Source organism: Mustela nigripes, chromosome 4 (genome assembly GCF_022355385.1).
Source record: "Mustela nigripes isolate SB6536 chromosome 4, MUSNIG.SB6536, whole genome shotgun sequence".
NCBI classification, from domain to species: Eukaryota; Metazoa; Chordata; class Mammalia; order Carnivora; family Mustelidae; genus Mustela; species Mustela nigripes.
This window is the reverse complement of record NC_081560.1, coordinates 125,526,725-125,544,622: the sequence shown is the minus strand read 5'-3', so window position 1 is coordinate 125,544,622 and position 17,898 is coordinate 125,526,725. Positions and strand designations below refer to the sequence as shown.

At 34.2% G+C, this 17,898-nt stretch overlaps 1 protein-coding gene across 2 annotated transcripts in view; it reads right to left on the bottom strand.

Moving 5' to 3' along the window:
• Positions 1–5,652: 5,652 nt before the first annotated feature.
• Positions 5,653–17,898, bottom strand: part of UBE2D1 (ubiquitin conjugating enzyme E2 D1) — a 39,461-nt gene continuing 27,215 nt past the window's right edge. For both annotated transcript variants that reach the window (XM_059395813.1, XM_059395812.1), the window contains exons 2-7: positions 15,668–15,731; positions 15,544–15,575; positions 12,730–12,807; positions 11,566–11,671; positions 8,348–8,441; positions 5,653–7,642 (exon numbers count right to left, since the gene is read on the bottom strand). In XM_059395813.1, the coding sequence (XP_059251796.1) occupies positions 7,597–7,642; positions 8,348–8,441; positions 11,566–11,671; positions 12,730–12,807; positions 15,544–15,575; positions 15,668–15,731 (420 nt within the window). In that variant the 3' untranslated portion in view covers positions 5,653–7,596. The remainder of the gene's footprint in view (positions 7,643–8,347; positions 8,442–11,565; positions 11,672–12,729; positions 12,808–15,543; positions 15,576–15,667; positions 15,732–17,898) is intronic.

Genomic DNA, 17,898 nt, shown 5'->3' with positions numbered 1-17,898 from the left:
ATGGGAGGGAGACAAATCATAAGTGACTCTTAATCTCACAAAACAAACTGAGGGTTGCCGGGGGGAGGGGGTTTGGGAGAAGGGGGTGGGATTATGGACATTGGGGAGGGTATGTGATTTGGTGAGTGCTGTGAAGTGTGTAAACCTGGTGATTCACAGACCTGTACCCCTGGGGATAAAAATATATGTTTATAAAAAATAAAAAATTAAAAAAATTAAATAAAATAAAATACTATTAACAGGGAAAAAAAAAAAAGAAAAGAAAACAATGAGAATGAAAACACATCAGTCCAAAATCTATGGGATACAGCAAAGGCAGTCCTAAGGGGCAATACATAGCCATCCAAACCTTACTGAAAAAAAAGAAAGAAAGAAAATTCTGAATACACAAACTCTCTTTTTACCTTAAAGAACTGGAGAATCAACAACAAATTAAGCCAACTCCATGCACAAGAAGGGAAATAATCAAGATTAGAGCAGAGATCAATGAGATAGAAACTAGAGATACAGTAGATCACATCAATGAAACTAGAAGGTGGTTTTCTGAAAGAATCAATAAGATTGATAAACCACTGGCCAAACTAATCCAAAAGAAAAGAAAGAGGACCCAAATGAATAAAATTATGAAGGGGAGAGGTCATAACTAACACCAAGGAAATAGAAACAATAATCAGAAATTATTATCAAGTTATATGCCAATAACTTAAGGAACCTAGAAGAAATGGATGCATTCCTAGAAACCTATAAACTTCCAAGACTTAAATAGGAAGAAATTGACAATCTGAATAGACCAATAACTAATGAGATTGAAGCAGTGATCAAAAATCTCCCAAAAAACAAGAGTCCAGGACCTGATGGATTCTCTGGGGAATTCAACCAAACATTCAAAGAAATAATATCTACTCTTCTGAAACAGTTTCAAAAAATAGAAACAGAAGGAAAACTTCCAGATTCTTTCTATGAGACCAGAATTACCCTGATCCCCAAACCAGGCAAAGACGCCATCAAAAAGGAGAATTTCAGACAAATATCTCTGATTAATATGAATGCCATGGCTCTCAACAAGATCCTAGCCAACAGGATCCAACAGTACGTTAAAAAGATTACCACCTTGACAAGGTGGCATTTATCCCTGGGATGCAAGGTGGTTCAACATCTGCAAATCAGTCAACGTGATTGATTCTTTTAGTAAGAGAAGAGAGAACCACATGGTCCTCTCAATTGATGCAGAAAAAACCTTTGATAAAATACAAGATCCTTTCTTGATTAAAACTTCAGATTATAGGGATAGAGGGAACATTCCTCAATTCCATAATATCCACCCATGAAAACTGATAACGAATATCATTCTCAATGGGGAAAAGCTGACAGCCTTTCCTTTAAGATCAGGAATATGACAAGGATGCCCACTCTCACCACTATTGTTCAGCATAGTACTAGAAGTCCTAGCAACAGCAAATCAGACAACAACAACAACAACAACAACAACAACAAATAAAAGGTATTTGAATTGGCAAAAAAGAATTTTTTCCAATTCTCTCTTTGCACATCTGCAAATGATGCACATGATATTTAATGTGGGAAACCCAAAAGATTCTAGCCCCAAATTACTAGAACTCATATGGCAATTCAGTAATGTGGAAGGAGACAAAAATCAATGCACAGAAATCAGCGGCTTTCTTCAAATGCGGCATTTTTCAGTTTCAATGAAACTGCAGAACGAGAAATTAAAGAATCAATTCCCTTTACAATAGCACCAAAAACTATAAGATACCTTGAAATAAACCTAACCAAAGAGGTAAAGGATCTATACTCTAGGAACTATAGAACACTCATGAAGGAAATTGAAGAAGACACAAAAAAATAGAAAAAACATTCCATGATCAAGGGTCAGAAGAATAAATATTGTTAAAATGTCTATGCTGCCCAGAGCAATCTATACTTTCAACACCATACCAATCAAAATGCAACTGGCATTTTTCAAAGTGTTGGAAAATTTGCATGGAATCAGAAAAGACCCTGAATCACCAAGGAAATGTTGAAAAAGAACAACAAAACTGGGGGCATCAGGTTGCCCGATTTCAAGGTTTATTACAGAGCTGTGATCACCACAACAGCAAGTTACTGACACAGAAACAGACACCATAGACCAATGGAACAGAGAAGAGAACCCATATATGGACCCTCAATGCTATGGTCAAATAATCTTCAACAAAGCAGGGAAAATTATCCAAGGGATAAAATTCTCTTCAATAAATTGTGCTGTGAAAACTGGACAGCTACATACAGAAGAATGAAACTCAACCATTCTCTTATACCGTACACAAAGATAAATTCTAAATGGATGAAAGACCTCAATGTGAGACATGAATCCATCAAAATCCTAGAGGAGAACATAGGCAGTAACCTCAGCCACAGCAACTTCTTTCAAGACACGTCTCCAAAGGCAATGGAAACAAAAGCAAAAATGAACTTTTGGGACTTCATCAAGATCAAAAGCTTCTGCACAGCAAAGTTAACAGTCAACAAAACAAAGAGGCAACCCACAGAATGGGAGAAGATATTCACAAATGACACTACAGACAAAGGGCTGATAGCCAAGATCTATAAAGAACTTCTCAAACTCAACACCCAAAAAACAAATAATTAAGTCAAAACATGAGCAGAAGACATGAACAGACACTTCTCCCATGAAGACATACAAATGACTAACAGACACATGAAAAAATGTTTATCATCATTAGCCATGAGGGAAATTCAAATCAAAATCACAATGAGATAGCACCTTATACCAGTTACAATGGCAAAAAACAAGGCAAGAAACAACAAATGTCAGAGAGTATGTGGAGAAAGGGAAATGCTTACAGTGTTGATAGGATGCAAGTTGGTGCAGCCACTTTAGAAGAGTGTTGAGGTTCCTCAAAAACTTAAAAATAGAGCTATGTTATGACCTGGCAATTGCACTACTGGGTATTTAACCCAAAGATACAGATGTAGTGAAAAGAAGGGCCATATGCATCCCAAAGTTGGTAGCAGCAATGTCTACAATAGCCAAACTGTGGAAAGAGAAGAGATGCCCTTTAACAGACAAATGGATAAAGATGTGGTCCATGTATACAATAGAATATTACTCAGTCATCAGAAAGGATGAATACCCAACTTTTGCATCATCGTGGATGAGACTCAAGGAGATCATGCTGAGTGAAAAAGTCAAGCAGAGAAAGTCAATTATCATATGGTTTCACTTACTTATGGAACATAAGGAATAGCATGGAGGACATTAGGAGAAGGAAGGGAAAAGGGAAGAGGAGAATCAGAGAGGAAGATGAACCATGAGAGACTGTGGACTCAAGAAATAAACTGAGGGTTTTAGAGGGGACGGGGAGGAAGGGATAGGTGAGCCCAGTGATGGGTATTAAGGAGGGCATGGATTGCATGGAGCACTGGGTGTTATATGTAAACAATGAATCTTGGAACACTACATCAAAACTAATCATGTCCTCAATGGCGACTAACATAACACAACAAAAAATAAAAAAATAAAAAAATTAGTAGGTTAGAAGAGTCAACACAAGTGGTGTCACAACCGTACCCCACAATATGTATATTAAGAGTTTACAATACTCTATTTCAGAGTGATCTTTGGAAGTAAAGAGATCTTCACAGAAACAAATTATATGGGGAAAGCATAGCTCAGATCTTACATATTTGTTAACATAATAAAAGCAACTTATGTCCTCCTGAGGTAAGAAAGACACATCCCTTCCTCTACAGTAGAAAGCAAGAGTGCTAAAGTAAGCTTTTAAAGAACTATATCCTATTATACAAAAATCCTTCCAAGTGCTAATATTTTAGGTGAATATTCCCTCCTTCTATTCATTCAATTTATGAACAATTTAAAACCACCTTCTTACATATAACAGGACAATGCAATATAATACAAATAAGAGATGTAATGCTATTAAGTTGTCATGAACATACTTTTACATTACAGATTATTTCTACAACCAAAAAATACCAGCTGTCCACAAATTTTTAATTGGCACTATTACTGAAAAAACTCCTGGTGAAAGCATGCGAATTGTTTAAGAAGAGTGTACCGACATCAGTACAGGAAAAAAAAAAAAAAAAGGAGGAATGACTATCCACACATAGCAATTTTTACAAGTGAAATTAGATAAATCTTTTCTTATCTGTAGAACAGTAAGAGAAGCATATTTAAAAAATGAGAACTTCCACAAGTGATGTGCATTATACCTTAGGGCTAATCAATTGCATTTAAGCCCCTGTTTAAAGGAAATAAAATTGAAAGTCCTAGTTTACAGTTGATGAGTAATAAAACTGAACTTCTGAAGTTCAGGTTTGTTTTTATTTTATTGATTACAATCACTTAAAAGATTTAAACTAAAAAGATAAACAGTAATGTAGTATTTTCACAGACCAAATCCAACAATTTGAATACACTGAAGCTCTATTTATATGGCCTTGGCTAAAGTATTGATCACATTTTCCATGGTTGGTCCTCGTAACAGGACTGATGATTCTACAGCAGAACTCAAAACTTTGAGTCCAGGGGCGCCTGGGTGGCTCAGTGGTTTAAGCCTCTGTCTTCAGCTTGGGTCATGATCTCAGGGTCCTGGGATCGAGCCCCACATCGGGCTCTCCGCTCAGCGGGGAGCCTGCTTCCCCCTCTCTCTCTCTGCCTGCCTCTCTGCCTACTTGTGATCTCTCTCTATCAAATAAATAAATAAAAATCTTTATTAAAAAAAAAAAACTTTGAGTCCAGTTCAAATTGACTACCAACAAATAAACATGAGATAAATAGTTTCATAACCAAGAATCTCTTTTAATCTGAGAGGAAAATTAATTCCCCCAAAATACAGAACTGTGAGTGCAAGATCCCGCAAAACATCAATGGCTGAATCGTGTACAAACTGATCATGGAATAAATAAAAGAAATGAAAAACTACACGTGGTATTTTTATCAATTTTTTTTGAAAAGTTACGCTTTTGAATATTAAGTCCTAGGTTGCCCTTGTGATCTGTATTTCTCATGTGATACCTTATGATCCTTTGCAACTGACAGGCAGTTGATATACAAAGTAAATTTTAAATTTTCCCTAAACAGTTTAAGGATAAGGGGATGAGAGGGACAACTTAAATCAAAAATGAATAATTATAAATGCTTTACATAGGCAAGTAGAAAGTCTGTACTTCAGGAATCATACACAAATATGGGAGATGAGGGTGAGGCTGCCCTTACAACTCGTATCTCTGACTTACTGTATGTGACATTTACAAGTGCCCAGAATTCAACCTGAATATCGTTTTTAACTGTCTTGAAATACCCAAGACTTCAAGAGGTACTATCCAAAACTCCAAAAGACTACCTGTTTTTCTCATTCTAAGGATCCCTAGATCAATGGTTACTTTATGGAGGAAGGCCCTTGACTTCAGACTTGCAGTTGTAAAAGGTAAGTGACATATCCTTCTCAGAATTAAGCAAAAATGACAGAGCTAAAATGGTGACTTGGCCCATCATTATGTCACCACAGAATTCTTAAGGTTTTTATTTAATATGAGAACTTGTGCTCACTCCTCTGGAGTCTGGTCACACAATTCAGGTGTAAGCAAAGGCAAACAAGAATTAGGTGAGTTTCAAAACTTTTAATAAAGGAAAAAAAAGACACTTCCAAAAATAAATGTCACACAAATCAAAGTTTTAAAAAAAGTGAAAGATATTCAAGAAACAAAATCCTCTACTATCAAAATATACTAAATATTTAAATCTAATGAACTTGAGTGTTCAAATTCTGGGTGAATGTAGCTTATAATCATATACCTAGTAAAGCAGTGTTTTTCATGATATGTTTGTTTCAAGACATTACTTAATATAGTTACTTTTTAAACCTATATTTTCTTAAACATCCATTTCACAATTCATTTAAATATTTTTACACTCATTTATAAAAACACATGTTCTAACAATGGGTTATTTTGTGCTTTAATAATAATGATCCATGGTAAAATACTTAAGTGATTTAAATGCTTTACTAATGACTACATCCATCACAGATTTTTGCACACTTAGACAGCTACTGCAATAATCCAAAGAGCTACAACTCTTCTTAAAAATGACACTCACTCAAAGTTTGGTAAGCATGCTAAATAATTAGAAATGTATTTTTTTCCAAGTCAGAACATTAGAACTTTCTAGCTTTCTTTAAAATCTGCAAAGATAACCTGCTTATTTAAGCCACTTTTAACTGGAAATTTATAAAAACAGAAGCATCATTTTAGAATTTTCTTTATAACATCTATAGTAAAAAATGGATGTCTTCTTTCAAACTGTGATGGCACTAAACTACTATTTTAAAAATTCTAGATTTTAAAATGTTAAGAAATTACAATGTCCATTCTACCTAGAGGGGCATTTTAATAATTAAACTATTTTTCAGGTCAATACTTTCTCCAGTGTGGGTGACCCTGCCTTATATTCATCACAGTACCTTAGTAAATGATTCACTTAAAATGTGATCCAAGACAAACCCCAACTTATTCTAAATTGTCTTCTATAACAAGGGTCCAATGTGTTCCATCCTCTAGACTAATAATATGGCAAACAAATACAAACCTAAAGCAATAAAATTTCAAATACAATAGACCTCATTTGCACAATTTGGAATTAATTTGCATGCAAAATTTTATAGTTTTGATCCTTACTTATAGATAATTTATTTCTTTAAGTAATCAAGACAAATAGTAGAAAAAGCATTTTATTTATATGGAAAAAGCTACATTAATATCTGTAAAAGGTGTCAATATAACATTGCCTATACAGAAGAAAAACTCAAATGTGAGTAGCAACAAATAAAAGTTACACATCTTCCTACTTAGCAGTGCAATTAATTCACATTGCAATAAAGTTAAGTCAAGTATAACAAAATCAAAACAAGTGTTTCTCCATAATCAGGATACTGAGAATTACAGTGTAAAGATCCTTTCAGGTTTAAGAAATCTGCGATCAATCTACCGATTACCCTAAGACAAGGGAGACAGACAGTTAATTCATTTAATTACCAGCTGTTGGGTTTTTTCAATACTGTTCACAGGAAAAAGGTAATGAGTTGACATACATGTAAATAGAATATATTTAGTCTATACAGTAAAAAAATACAAATTATAAAGTGAGCTAACAAAGAATGAATCTGAATACAGATTTATAAAACTGATGACATCTTAGACAACACATACAGCATTTCTCATGTAAAAACATTTAGTTTCAGCAAAAAATAATTTGGTTGCTTTTCAGATGCATTGCAGATCTTGTAAGCTGAAGATGCAGATGTCCAAGTATCTTAAAAACCATAATAAATGTCTTTCTCAATGCATACAAAATGACAAATGCTCTCATCACAGTCTGAAGGGTATTTTTGGAAGTTTGTTTTGTCTTGCTTCAGAAATACATGTAAAATGGGTAAAAAATCAAAGGATTTCATGATACAATGAAACAGTAAACAGTGCTCAATTTACTGCTAATGTTGAAAAAAACCTAGATTTTACAGTACTCTGGTATATATGAAATTTTTTTTGACTTTACATTGCATATTTCTGAGTCCATTCTCTTGCATGTCTGTTGTATCTGTAGGTATACAAAAGGGATATCATAAAAACAGATAAAATGAATCTTTTAGAAGAACTATTTATATAAAACTGTACACTCTACCTTTTTACACTTAATTGCAGTAATAATTCATAAGCCAATTATTGAGTCAATGTGACTTAGGCTCATATATTAAATAAAATAGAAAACAACAAGTGGTTTTTTAACTGATGGATTTCTCTACCACCAATACAGAAACATGCCTAAATTATAAACAACAAAATAAGAAATCAATTTCTAACAAAGTCTATAAAAGCCAACCCTGAATGGGCATCACCTATAAAATGCAAATGAATCAATGGTTCCAGCAAGATGAAACAGCTTGAAAATTGGGTCAGTTTGGAGGGGGTTAGGGATAACTTCTCTTCCTGGGAGAAAAATATTCAAGCCTTTCCAACTATCAAATTCTTTAATTTTAAATTTACTACCCAGAACTATATATATGGTTCTCTCCTGTCAAAAAACAGACATATTACACAAATGCAGAACATGTTACTATTAAATAGTAAAGGACTAAACACTGTATGGGAAGGAATAATATCTCTTGTAAAAAGACTAATAAAGATAGGCAAATTTAGTACAATTAACACAATTAAATGTACTTAAATATATTGATAATACTTGTGTTTTGGCAGACCACACAGAAATACACCCAGGCAGAAACTAATATAAGTAAACACTTACTTTTCTTTGTCTGATTTATAGATTTGTGCAATATCTGGTACTAAGGGGTCATCTGGATTAGGATCACAAAGTAGAGAACATATGGACAATAAAACTAGATTGAAAAAAGAACATCACATCAGATAATGATCTTTCTGCTTTATAACAATTACACATATGAAAACGCTTTTACTGAATATAGACAATGAACTTATAAAGAAAACAAAATCAAATGAGCATGTTAAATTACTTTTTAGACTAACTTAGCTTAGAAGCAAATATTTCTAATTTTTAATTAGAAAGTATAAAATTAGCATACAATGTATATAATACAAAATCACTATAACTTTCGAAGTTTTAAATTTTATTTGAATTTCTACTTATTTAAAAAATGTGCATTTATAAAGTAACTAAACATTTAATCTGAAGAGTTCTCTATAAAAATAATTTTAGGTAGGGCGCCTGGGTGGCTCAGTGGGTTAAGCCGCTGCCTTCGGCTCAGGTCATGATCCCAGGGTCCTGGGATCGAGCCCCACATCGGGCTCTCTGCTCAGCGGGGAGCCTGCTTTCTCCTCTCTCTCTCTGCCTGCCTCTCTGCCTACTTGTAATCTCTCTCTGTCAAATAAATAAATAAAATCTTTAAAAAAAAAAAAAAAAAAAAAAAAAAAAAAAAAAAAAAAAAAAAAAAAAAAAAAAAAAAATAATAATTTTAGGTAATACATACATATACCAAATATGGTACCTAATCAAAACATTTTTAGAACAGCATCCTAACTTTAGGTATTTTTTTTAAAGATCTTATTTATTGATATGAGGAAAACAGCACACAAGCAGGGGAGCAGCAGGCAGAGGGAGAGGCAGGCTCCCTGCTGAGCAAGGAGCCCAATGAGGGACTCAAACTTAGGACCCTGCCTAGGATCATGATCTGAACCGAAGGCAGATACTTAACCAACTGAGCCACCCAGGCATCCCTAGCTATTTTTTAAAGATACTTTTGTACTTTAATAAGGAAACCATCCATTTTTTATTTTATTTTAATGCAGAAAATCTATGTTTTAATCAATTCAAAGTACAGCAAACAAATTGCAGTTAACAGTCCAAACCATTTTGGACTCATGTTTATGCACTTTTTTTACTTTGGCTTCGTGCTAGTTTGCCTACAAAGAAGAAATATTTGTCAGGTTTTTTTCAATGAATCTTTTATTCCATGTACATTATTTGTATCACAATCATTTAAAAATAATGTGAACAATTATCAATTCATAACTTGTATGTTTTAAAATATAAGTGAAAATTATAAAAGTAGTTGTTTCTTCCCACATCAAAATACTAATTCAAATAGCTGCATTCTTAAAAACAATGTAAGTATCTGAAAAAGGAAGGAACAAGGACTCTGGTTCCTGATTTGTCTGTTATGATTGCATGACAAAACTTCTGAGGGTGTACGAGGAATCTTTGGAAGAACATTTCAAGATGTTCTACTATGTTCCTTTATCTTTTCCTAGTCTTACAAATTCACAAGCAAATTTATAAAGCAGTGTTAATTTCTTAAATAATACAGAAAGGGAGCTGCTAAGGGCTAATGAAAAAAATTAGTATTTTATTCATCTTCTTTATCTTCCATATGCCTACTGAAATTTTAAGCCTTTTATATTAAACCAGTAGGGTAGATTATCTAGGCTCACATCTCCAGAGTTTCCAGACTAAACTCACAATAGAAAGCAAAATAAGACATTTAAAATATAAAAAAGTAGAAAATGTACAAATAAGCAAAGTATAAGCTACCTTATAAAATAAGGCAAGAGGGAAGTTCCTCATTTCCCACTCCTGCTGCCAAGAGCAATGTGCCCTGATTTCACTACAATGTACACAAATCAAATGTTTTAAGATAAAGAAAAAGGTAATAATAGTTAACATTCAGTCGAATGTCTTCTATGTGCCAGATGCATAGTGACCTTACATGGTAATACTCTTATAATCCTCATTTTACATATGAGGATAGTGAGGCTACTTGAAATTCTTCTTCAAGGGCAGTTTCCAGAAGCCAAGAAAACTAATTAATATTTATAAAAAGCTACCGATGTTAGAAAATTAGTGCTCAATATCTGGCAGTCTGCCATTTCTTTTGTATGTGTAAGTACTTAACCACTTACACCAAATCAATTACATTTCCATTTCCATTCCAGGAAAGAGTGTATTAATTCGAATAATCCTGTGACACAAAAACTTTCTTGCATCTAGTACATAACAGTTATACTATGTGATTTTTAAAGAGACACTAGAATCAACATGAACATTTTATACAAACATTTTAGGTCAGAAAAACTGCCATTCATAATAACTAGCTGACGTGAAGGGCTACTACTTACCTAATATTTGAAATATTATTGCTGTGGACCCTGCTTACTATAAACCTAATCACTTTTAAAAACAAGTTAAACATGCAGGTAGCATTTATTAAAAATATTTTTTTAAAAGAGCACAGATTCATTCCTCCCCTGAATCCTTCAAGAGAAATAGTTTTCCTAAATTTTATAAAAAGGGAAAACTACCAAATTACTTCAGGGGCAGAAGCTTCTAACTCAAAACAGTATTTTCTGATGGTTGGGTTCTCTTCTGCTGGAGAAACAAGACATGAATTAAGAGCGCTAGCACAGCAGAAACTATTGGCTAGGTACTAGAAGGTCTACATACACACCTGATAATTGAGCAAGAAAAAAGTATGTAACTGTTAAAGCTGAGAATCCACATGGATTATGTTATCAGTCATAAATAATGCTATTGGTTATTAAAAGTTTAGACTAATATCCTAATAAATATACTGCATTATTCTAAAGTGTGAAATATGTCTTCTTAGATGAAGTAAGAGATGTAAAGCTTTACTCATTACATTAACAATACTATTTAATAAATGGCACAACTGATCCTAAAATCTGATTTTCACTCTGTCTCTCTCTTTAAAGCCCAAACTAAAGGGGTAAAATGTCAGTAGGCTCAACCAAATTTCTAGTTCTAACATATTTAAATTTGTCTCATTTTATTATTAAGATTTGACCCTTAGCCACATCACACTGACAAAAGCAAAAGAGTAGTAGAAGAGCTATGAAAGCAAAGCAAAATCAAAGCAGGAGAAAACAGTAAATTGTATTTTTTTAAAAAACTTTAGTCCTTAGATAGTTCTGCTATATTTTTCTTGTCTCACTGTTATCAATAATTATAAATCTTGTAAATAAAATTACCTTTTGATACAGTCAGAGCTGGTGACCATTGCGACCTCAGGATATCAAGACAAATACTTCCATTACTGTTTATGTTTGGATGGTAAATTTTTGTTGTGAAAGCAATCTATAAATAAAACGAAACAAAAATGTGACAACCCACAAACTATGAACAAAACAGAACCAATCTGCAAAATGTCCTCAACTTTACATGACCTTAGAGGAGAAATTCAGCAACAAATTGAGCATCTACTTTGTGCACATAGTTTTAGCTAATGGGAGTGTGAAAGCAAATAGTCAGTTTCCCCTTGGCCCCCTGGAACTGAGAAGTATTTTGGAATATAATAAATAAATCTATATTAGCTGGTATGACTGCCTGAGTAGTACCTGGAGTAATTAACCATGGGTTTCATCATCCCTCAAAGTAATCCATTTCTTAATTTGATTATCATTGATACCTACAAATAACAATGAATTTAAAAATAGCATGCCGACCCTGTTCCAGAAGAAAGTTGAGGAGCCTCAGCCTGTTACCTATCCTAAGGGATCTGCTAAGAATTCTAATTTTCCACAAGAGTTGTTGTTACATTGTTTCACATATATAATGTTAATCAGGTGCTTTTAAAAATCTAAAATAATTATTCTGAGTGGAAGTATTTGTTAATAAACTTCTCCCTCCTTGCTGTCACCATCATTTATTTCCTCTTCAGATCCAGTGTAAATTTAATGTAATAAGGACATGTTTTTATTTTTCTTACCATACTTAATAAAGGGACTGTGTCACATTTATTTCTGTATTCCCCAATGTTAACAGAACACTGGAGGTACTCAATAAATTTTTGTTGAATCACAACTTAAGACCTGAGAAATAGGGTCAACTTTCTCAAAAATAATCCCCTGAATACAAAAGTGTGATTCTTGACCATAAAAAATTTCCCAAACTACATATACCTAATGAGGAGGAGAAAAAAAGGTAAGGAAGCTAATTTATCATATAACAGATATCGCCTTTTGTTTTACAGATATAGTCCAATATTTGAGTAATAAGCATATTTAAATTCAGTGATTTTACAGAATAGTTTGAACATGCTAAGCTACCCACAGTCTTTGACATCATGTACATATCTTGGGGTGGAGAGTAAAATCTCTGACAAGGAGTCAAATCAATCATAAAAATGAAAATACCTTTGGTGGCTTAAAAGGATAGTCTGTCGGAAAATGTACAGTGAGAAAGAAGACTCCACCTTGATAGGCGCTATCAGGCTGAAATTACAAATATTTGCATTAGTGATTACTATATTTATTTAGTGATTACTATATTTATTTAGTAACCTAAGATGATTTCCCCCCAAATTGATTTGGGGAAAAAAAAAAAAGCCATCATTCTGTCCTAAGTTCAAATCATTTACCTTGAAAACAGGTTTCCTTTTGCAGGTATGAAGGAAGAATCTCCAATAATCATGGTGACATCAAAGTTAAACACAAAAATAGGACACACACAGTGATGTTACTTACCTAAACAGATCTTTTTATGAGTCTAGAGTTTTATAGATTAGTATATACACAAGATTGCTTTAAGAAAAGAAGAATTTTCCACAGCAGTAATCAGTATGGGAAACAGGGTTTGGGCTAGTATTTATTTACCTTCTTATTTATAAAACTTAAGATCTGATTGTCGTGGGTTTTTTTTTAAGATTTATTTATTTTAGAGAGAGTGAAAGCAGGGGGAGGGGCAGAGGGGGGAAGACAATCCTGAACAGACTCCTCACTGAACAGGGAAACTGACATGGGAAATGATCCCATGATCCTGAGATCAGACCTGAACTGAAATCAATAGTCAGCACACTTAACTGACTGAGCTTCGGAGGGGCACCAATGGTCGTCCTTTAAGGGGCAAGAATAGAAATGAAATAAAAAGACCAAGTTATAAAAAGGAAAGGCTACATGACACACAATTCAGACCTCCAACCTTCACTTAGTAACAGTTTACAATAGAATGTGGAAAACACAAAAAAGCTCAAAATAAAACTAGATAAATTCAATAGTCATTGAATCAAATTAGGAACCAACTATATAGGAAGAATTTAAATTTGGCCATGTTTCTTTATGGCAGTTAGAAAATACATTCAATGTTACAAGCAAGAAAAAAATGCTAAAGAATAAAGGTAAAATCTATTTTAATTCCTTTATATATATTCCTTCATATATATATATATACACACACATATTTCTATATATATATGTGTGTATACACACACACACACACACGTATATTCATATATCTACTTACATATATATAATTTATTTATTTGAGAAAGAGGGCATGAGCAGGGGGAGGAGCAGAGGGACAAGCATAACATAGGGCTAAATCCCAGGACCCTGAGATCATGACCTAAGCCAAAGTCAAATGCTTAACCAACTGAGCCACCCAGGGGCCCCTCCTTAATATTTAATGAAATTTTTCATGTTATCATGTTATATTACCACTTTGGTAATAACAGCAAAACTATCATTACTTCCCCAAGTCTCTGCATATGCATTAGAGGACTACACTGTATAATTATTCTAACTATATATAGTTTAATTCTAGTTCTTCAAAAGTTAAAGGGAATGTAGAAAATGTAAATGAATTCAAATGATATTAGAGAGTGGCCTGTTTGCATTACTAAAATAAAGGGGGTACGAGTAACATAATTGTAACCATTTGCTACATGTGATTCATCTAAGGAATATCTGTGAAGGGCTATAATTCAAATGGTAAGGGTGGGCCTTTAAATAATAGTATTTGGGGGCGCCTGGGTGGCTCAGTGGGTTAAAGCCTCTGCCTTCAGCTCAGGTCATGATCCCAGGGTCCCGGGATCGAGTCCCGCATCGGGCTCGCTGCTCAGCAGGGAGCCTGCTTCTTCCACTCTCTCTCTCTCTGCCTGCCTCTCTGCCTACCTGTGATCTTGGTCTGTCAAATAAATAAGTAAATCTTTAATAAATAAATAAATAAATAATAGTATTTTGAAGGTTCTTAGTAAGCAATGAAAAACAAATAATTAGATTCTTCAAGTTGTTCTTTAAATATATTGCATTTTACCCTTAGAAAAAACTAACTTAACATAACAGTTTAGGAATTTGAGACATTTGCCCAGGACTTCTGCTCTGAAAATTCAGTATTTGTTTTTAAAAGTGAAACACTAGTAATATGATTAAAACCTCTATGCCTTACTAGATAAAATTCTTTCAGGGGAGGGAGAGAATGATGTTCATGTAAACAGGTTACCAGTATGTATATTCTCACCCAGGAAGTAGTCTATGCCCATTCCTATGCAATCAGATTTTTGTGCACAAAAAGAAAAGTCTTTTTCAAGTCATAACTGCCTCTAGGTACAGAAAGAAATAATCTTAACAAGGGTAGTAAGTGTTAGGTAAGGCCAGTCATAAAATAGGTAATTTTGAGTTCAGTACAATACAACAAAACTAAAAACAACAAATTCAGGAGTTGGCAAAGACAGATCTGTTACAATTATCTTACCAGTTCCCTCTCACACACAGGAACAGTGAAGAGTTATTGCAAACTGGTGCTTGTTGCTTGCAGGTATTCCATTGCTGAGTTAATAAGAGTCATTTCTAACCTACTAAAATATTATTTTTTTCTTTTACTAAAATTGTTAATGCGAGGATCATTATACTGGGTTCTGAACAACTGACTTTTGTGCTTAAAAACAGATAAAGCAAATGTGTAACATATAGACTCGGTGCAAATGGTGGGTGATCCATGACTATGTGTAATGACCAAGGATTTGTCAAAGGGAAACATCAAAGTGATCCAAACAAGTGATTTGCCACCAGTGCTCCAGAAAATCATCAAAAATCCTTTCATTGTATTTTGCTTCCTGAGTGTTCAGAGTACATGAAAACTCAACCTTAGCCACAAACGTCTCATCAAAGGTGAAATGGTAAGAATGAGGTATGGCTGAGGGAATTAATTTCATATATATGAATCATACTTACAGGTCCCATAATAGTTGCTTGCCAGTGGAACACTGAAACAAACAAAGAGTTTTAGAGTCATTAACAAACATTCAAACCTATATTATTAATGGTAGCAAAATTCTAGCAAGATAGCAAAGCTTACAGTCATCCCCCACGGGTCCAGCGGAACAATGAGCAGGTGGGTCTCGTTGTAGATCACTTAATTCCTGAAGCAAAGCAAAAATACTTAAGGTTAATTGTTTTTCTAGTGAAACAAGCATAATAATCTATGAAGACACCAACTATTTACTTTAAAATTAAATTTGAGGCAGTTCTATTCAAAATCTGATAACAGAAAATGTAGTAACTGATTGGTAGAAGAGTATGGCAAGTACTATATTCTTTCATGAAATATCACCAAACCCTGAATAAATTAAATGGATTAAAATACTGTTTTTCTCTAACATCCCTAAGACAAAAATATTTAATCATTATCTATTGTAAACAAGGTAATTTATATAACTGCTAGGTATATATAAGAACTGCTAGAAGAATGTTATATTAGTACCATATGAATAGACGAACATCTTCAAAGGTTTACAATCTAATTTGGGAGGGACGGCTTCCAAAGAAATGGATATTGAGAGAACAACCTACCTGAAGGTTAAATAGAAAGAAAGGAGAGAAGTCAGGCCATATTTGGAAGCCTCGCACATTGATTCATATGCTTTCTTCTGTTCTCAAGGAAGCAAAGGAAGGACCATGGAAATGAGAGTTTAGAGTTGGCCGGTCCTCGTCTGGCATTCTAGTTCTACCATAATCAGCATTACAATCCTTGGGGAAATCACTCGACTTCCTTATCTTCACCCCAAATATGAAAGGTATAAATTCAATATAAAAGATCATACACTAGGACTGAAGTAACTACTTTAGTTTGGAAGATCAGAACATGTCTTTGAGGCAGTGGCAGCTAAGAAGAAAAGTAAAGGATGAGTGGGAGTTCGTTTTGGGAGAAATGAGTGACACTACAAGGTAGAGCAGCATAAGATGAGGCTGAAAAAGTGGGCAGAGGCTAGGCAGACAACTGAGAACAACACATACCATACTAAGAACTGTGGGTTTTTAAGAAGTTGTGTGATCTGATTTAAAAGATTGTTGACTGATCTTTGTACTGAATAGACTAGAGATGAGAAAGAGTAGAAGCTATTAGTTACTATAGGTGAGAAAAATGAGGGCCTGGAGTGGAGAAGCAGCGATGAGATAAAAGTGGACAGAAGTATTTTAAAGGGCCTACCTCTCACAGGATTTGAGGAGGAGTTACATGTCCAGAGTTAAGGAGAGAGGTCACAGATATGTATCATAAAGATCAGTGGCAGCTAACATTTACTCCTTGTTTTAATGTCCCAACAACTCTCAGAGATAGGTGTTATTATGCTCCCCATTTTACAGATGAAGACAGACACATGTCTCAGTGTCCTCACATAACTAGTGTAAGGTGGAAGTGGGATTCACACCCTGGCAGTCAAACCGATAGCTTTTCAGCTTCACAAATGTACAAACGGAGACTCCATTTACTGACATGGGGGAATACTGAAAGACAAGTTTGTTCAGAAAGTAGACATATTGAATTGGTGATGCCTGTGGTTTTGAAGGAAAATGTAGTTCAACATACAGGTCTGAAGCTTAAAAGAGGACTAGACTAGAAACTGGAAAATCACCATATATACCTGGTATTTAAAACTGTTGGGATGATATAAACCTTTTCATGGGAACACCTGTAAATATTGTGCATCAAATCTAAGATGCCATCGACCATATATCACATCCTTATTTTTTGAACCAATTATTAAGGAGAAATGTTGACAACTAATTTTAAAACAACATTAATTAGGGGCACCTGGGTGGCTCAGTGGGTTAAAGCCTCTGCCTTTAAGGTTAAAGCCTTTGCTCAGGTCATGATCCCAGAGTCCTGGGATCGAGTCCCACATCGGGCTCTCTGCTCAGCAGGGGGCCTGCTTCCTCCTCTCTCTCTGCCTGCCTCTCTGCCTACTTGTGATCTCTGCCTATCAAATAAATAAATAAAATCTTAAAAAAAAAAAAAGACGACATCAATTATAAGATGCATCCAGATTTTAGAAATGTTAAATGAAAAATATGTGCACCTTAGAATCATTGCAATATGGTAATTACAACAATGAGTTCAGTGTTCTAACAGACAGATAAGGAATAGGATGTGGCAGGGAAAGCTTTCCTAAGAAAGCTAAAAACGGAGCCAAGTACCAACTCTGGTCTCCTTCTTCTAAATCTTCTCCAGTATATATCTTGGTCCGTTCATTTGTTTTTGTTGCTATTATCTTTACAGCTAGTGCTGTACTCTTCTTCCTGATAATAATT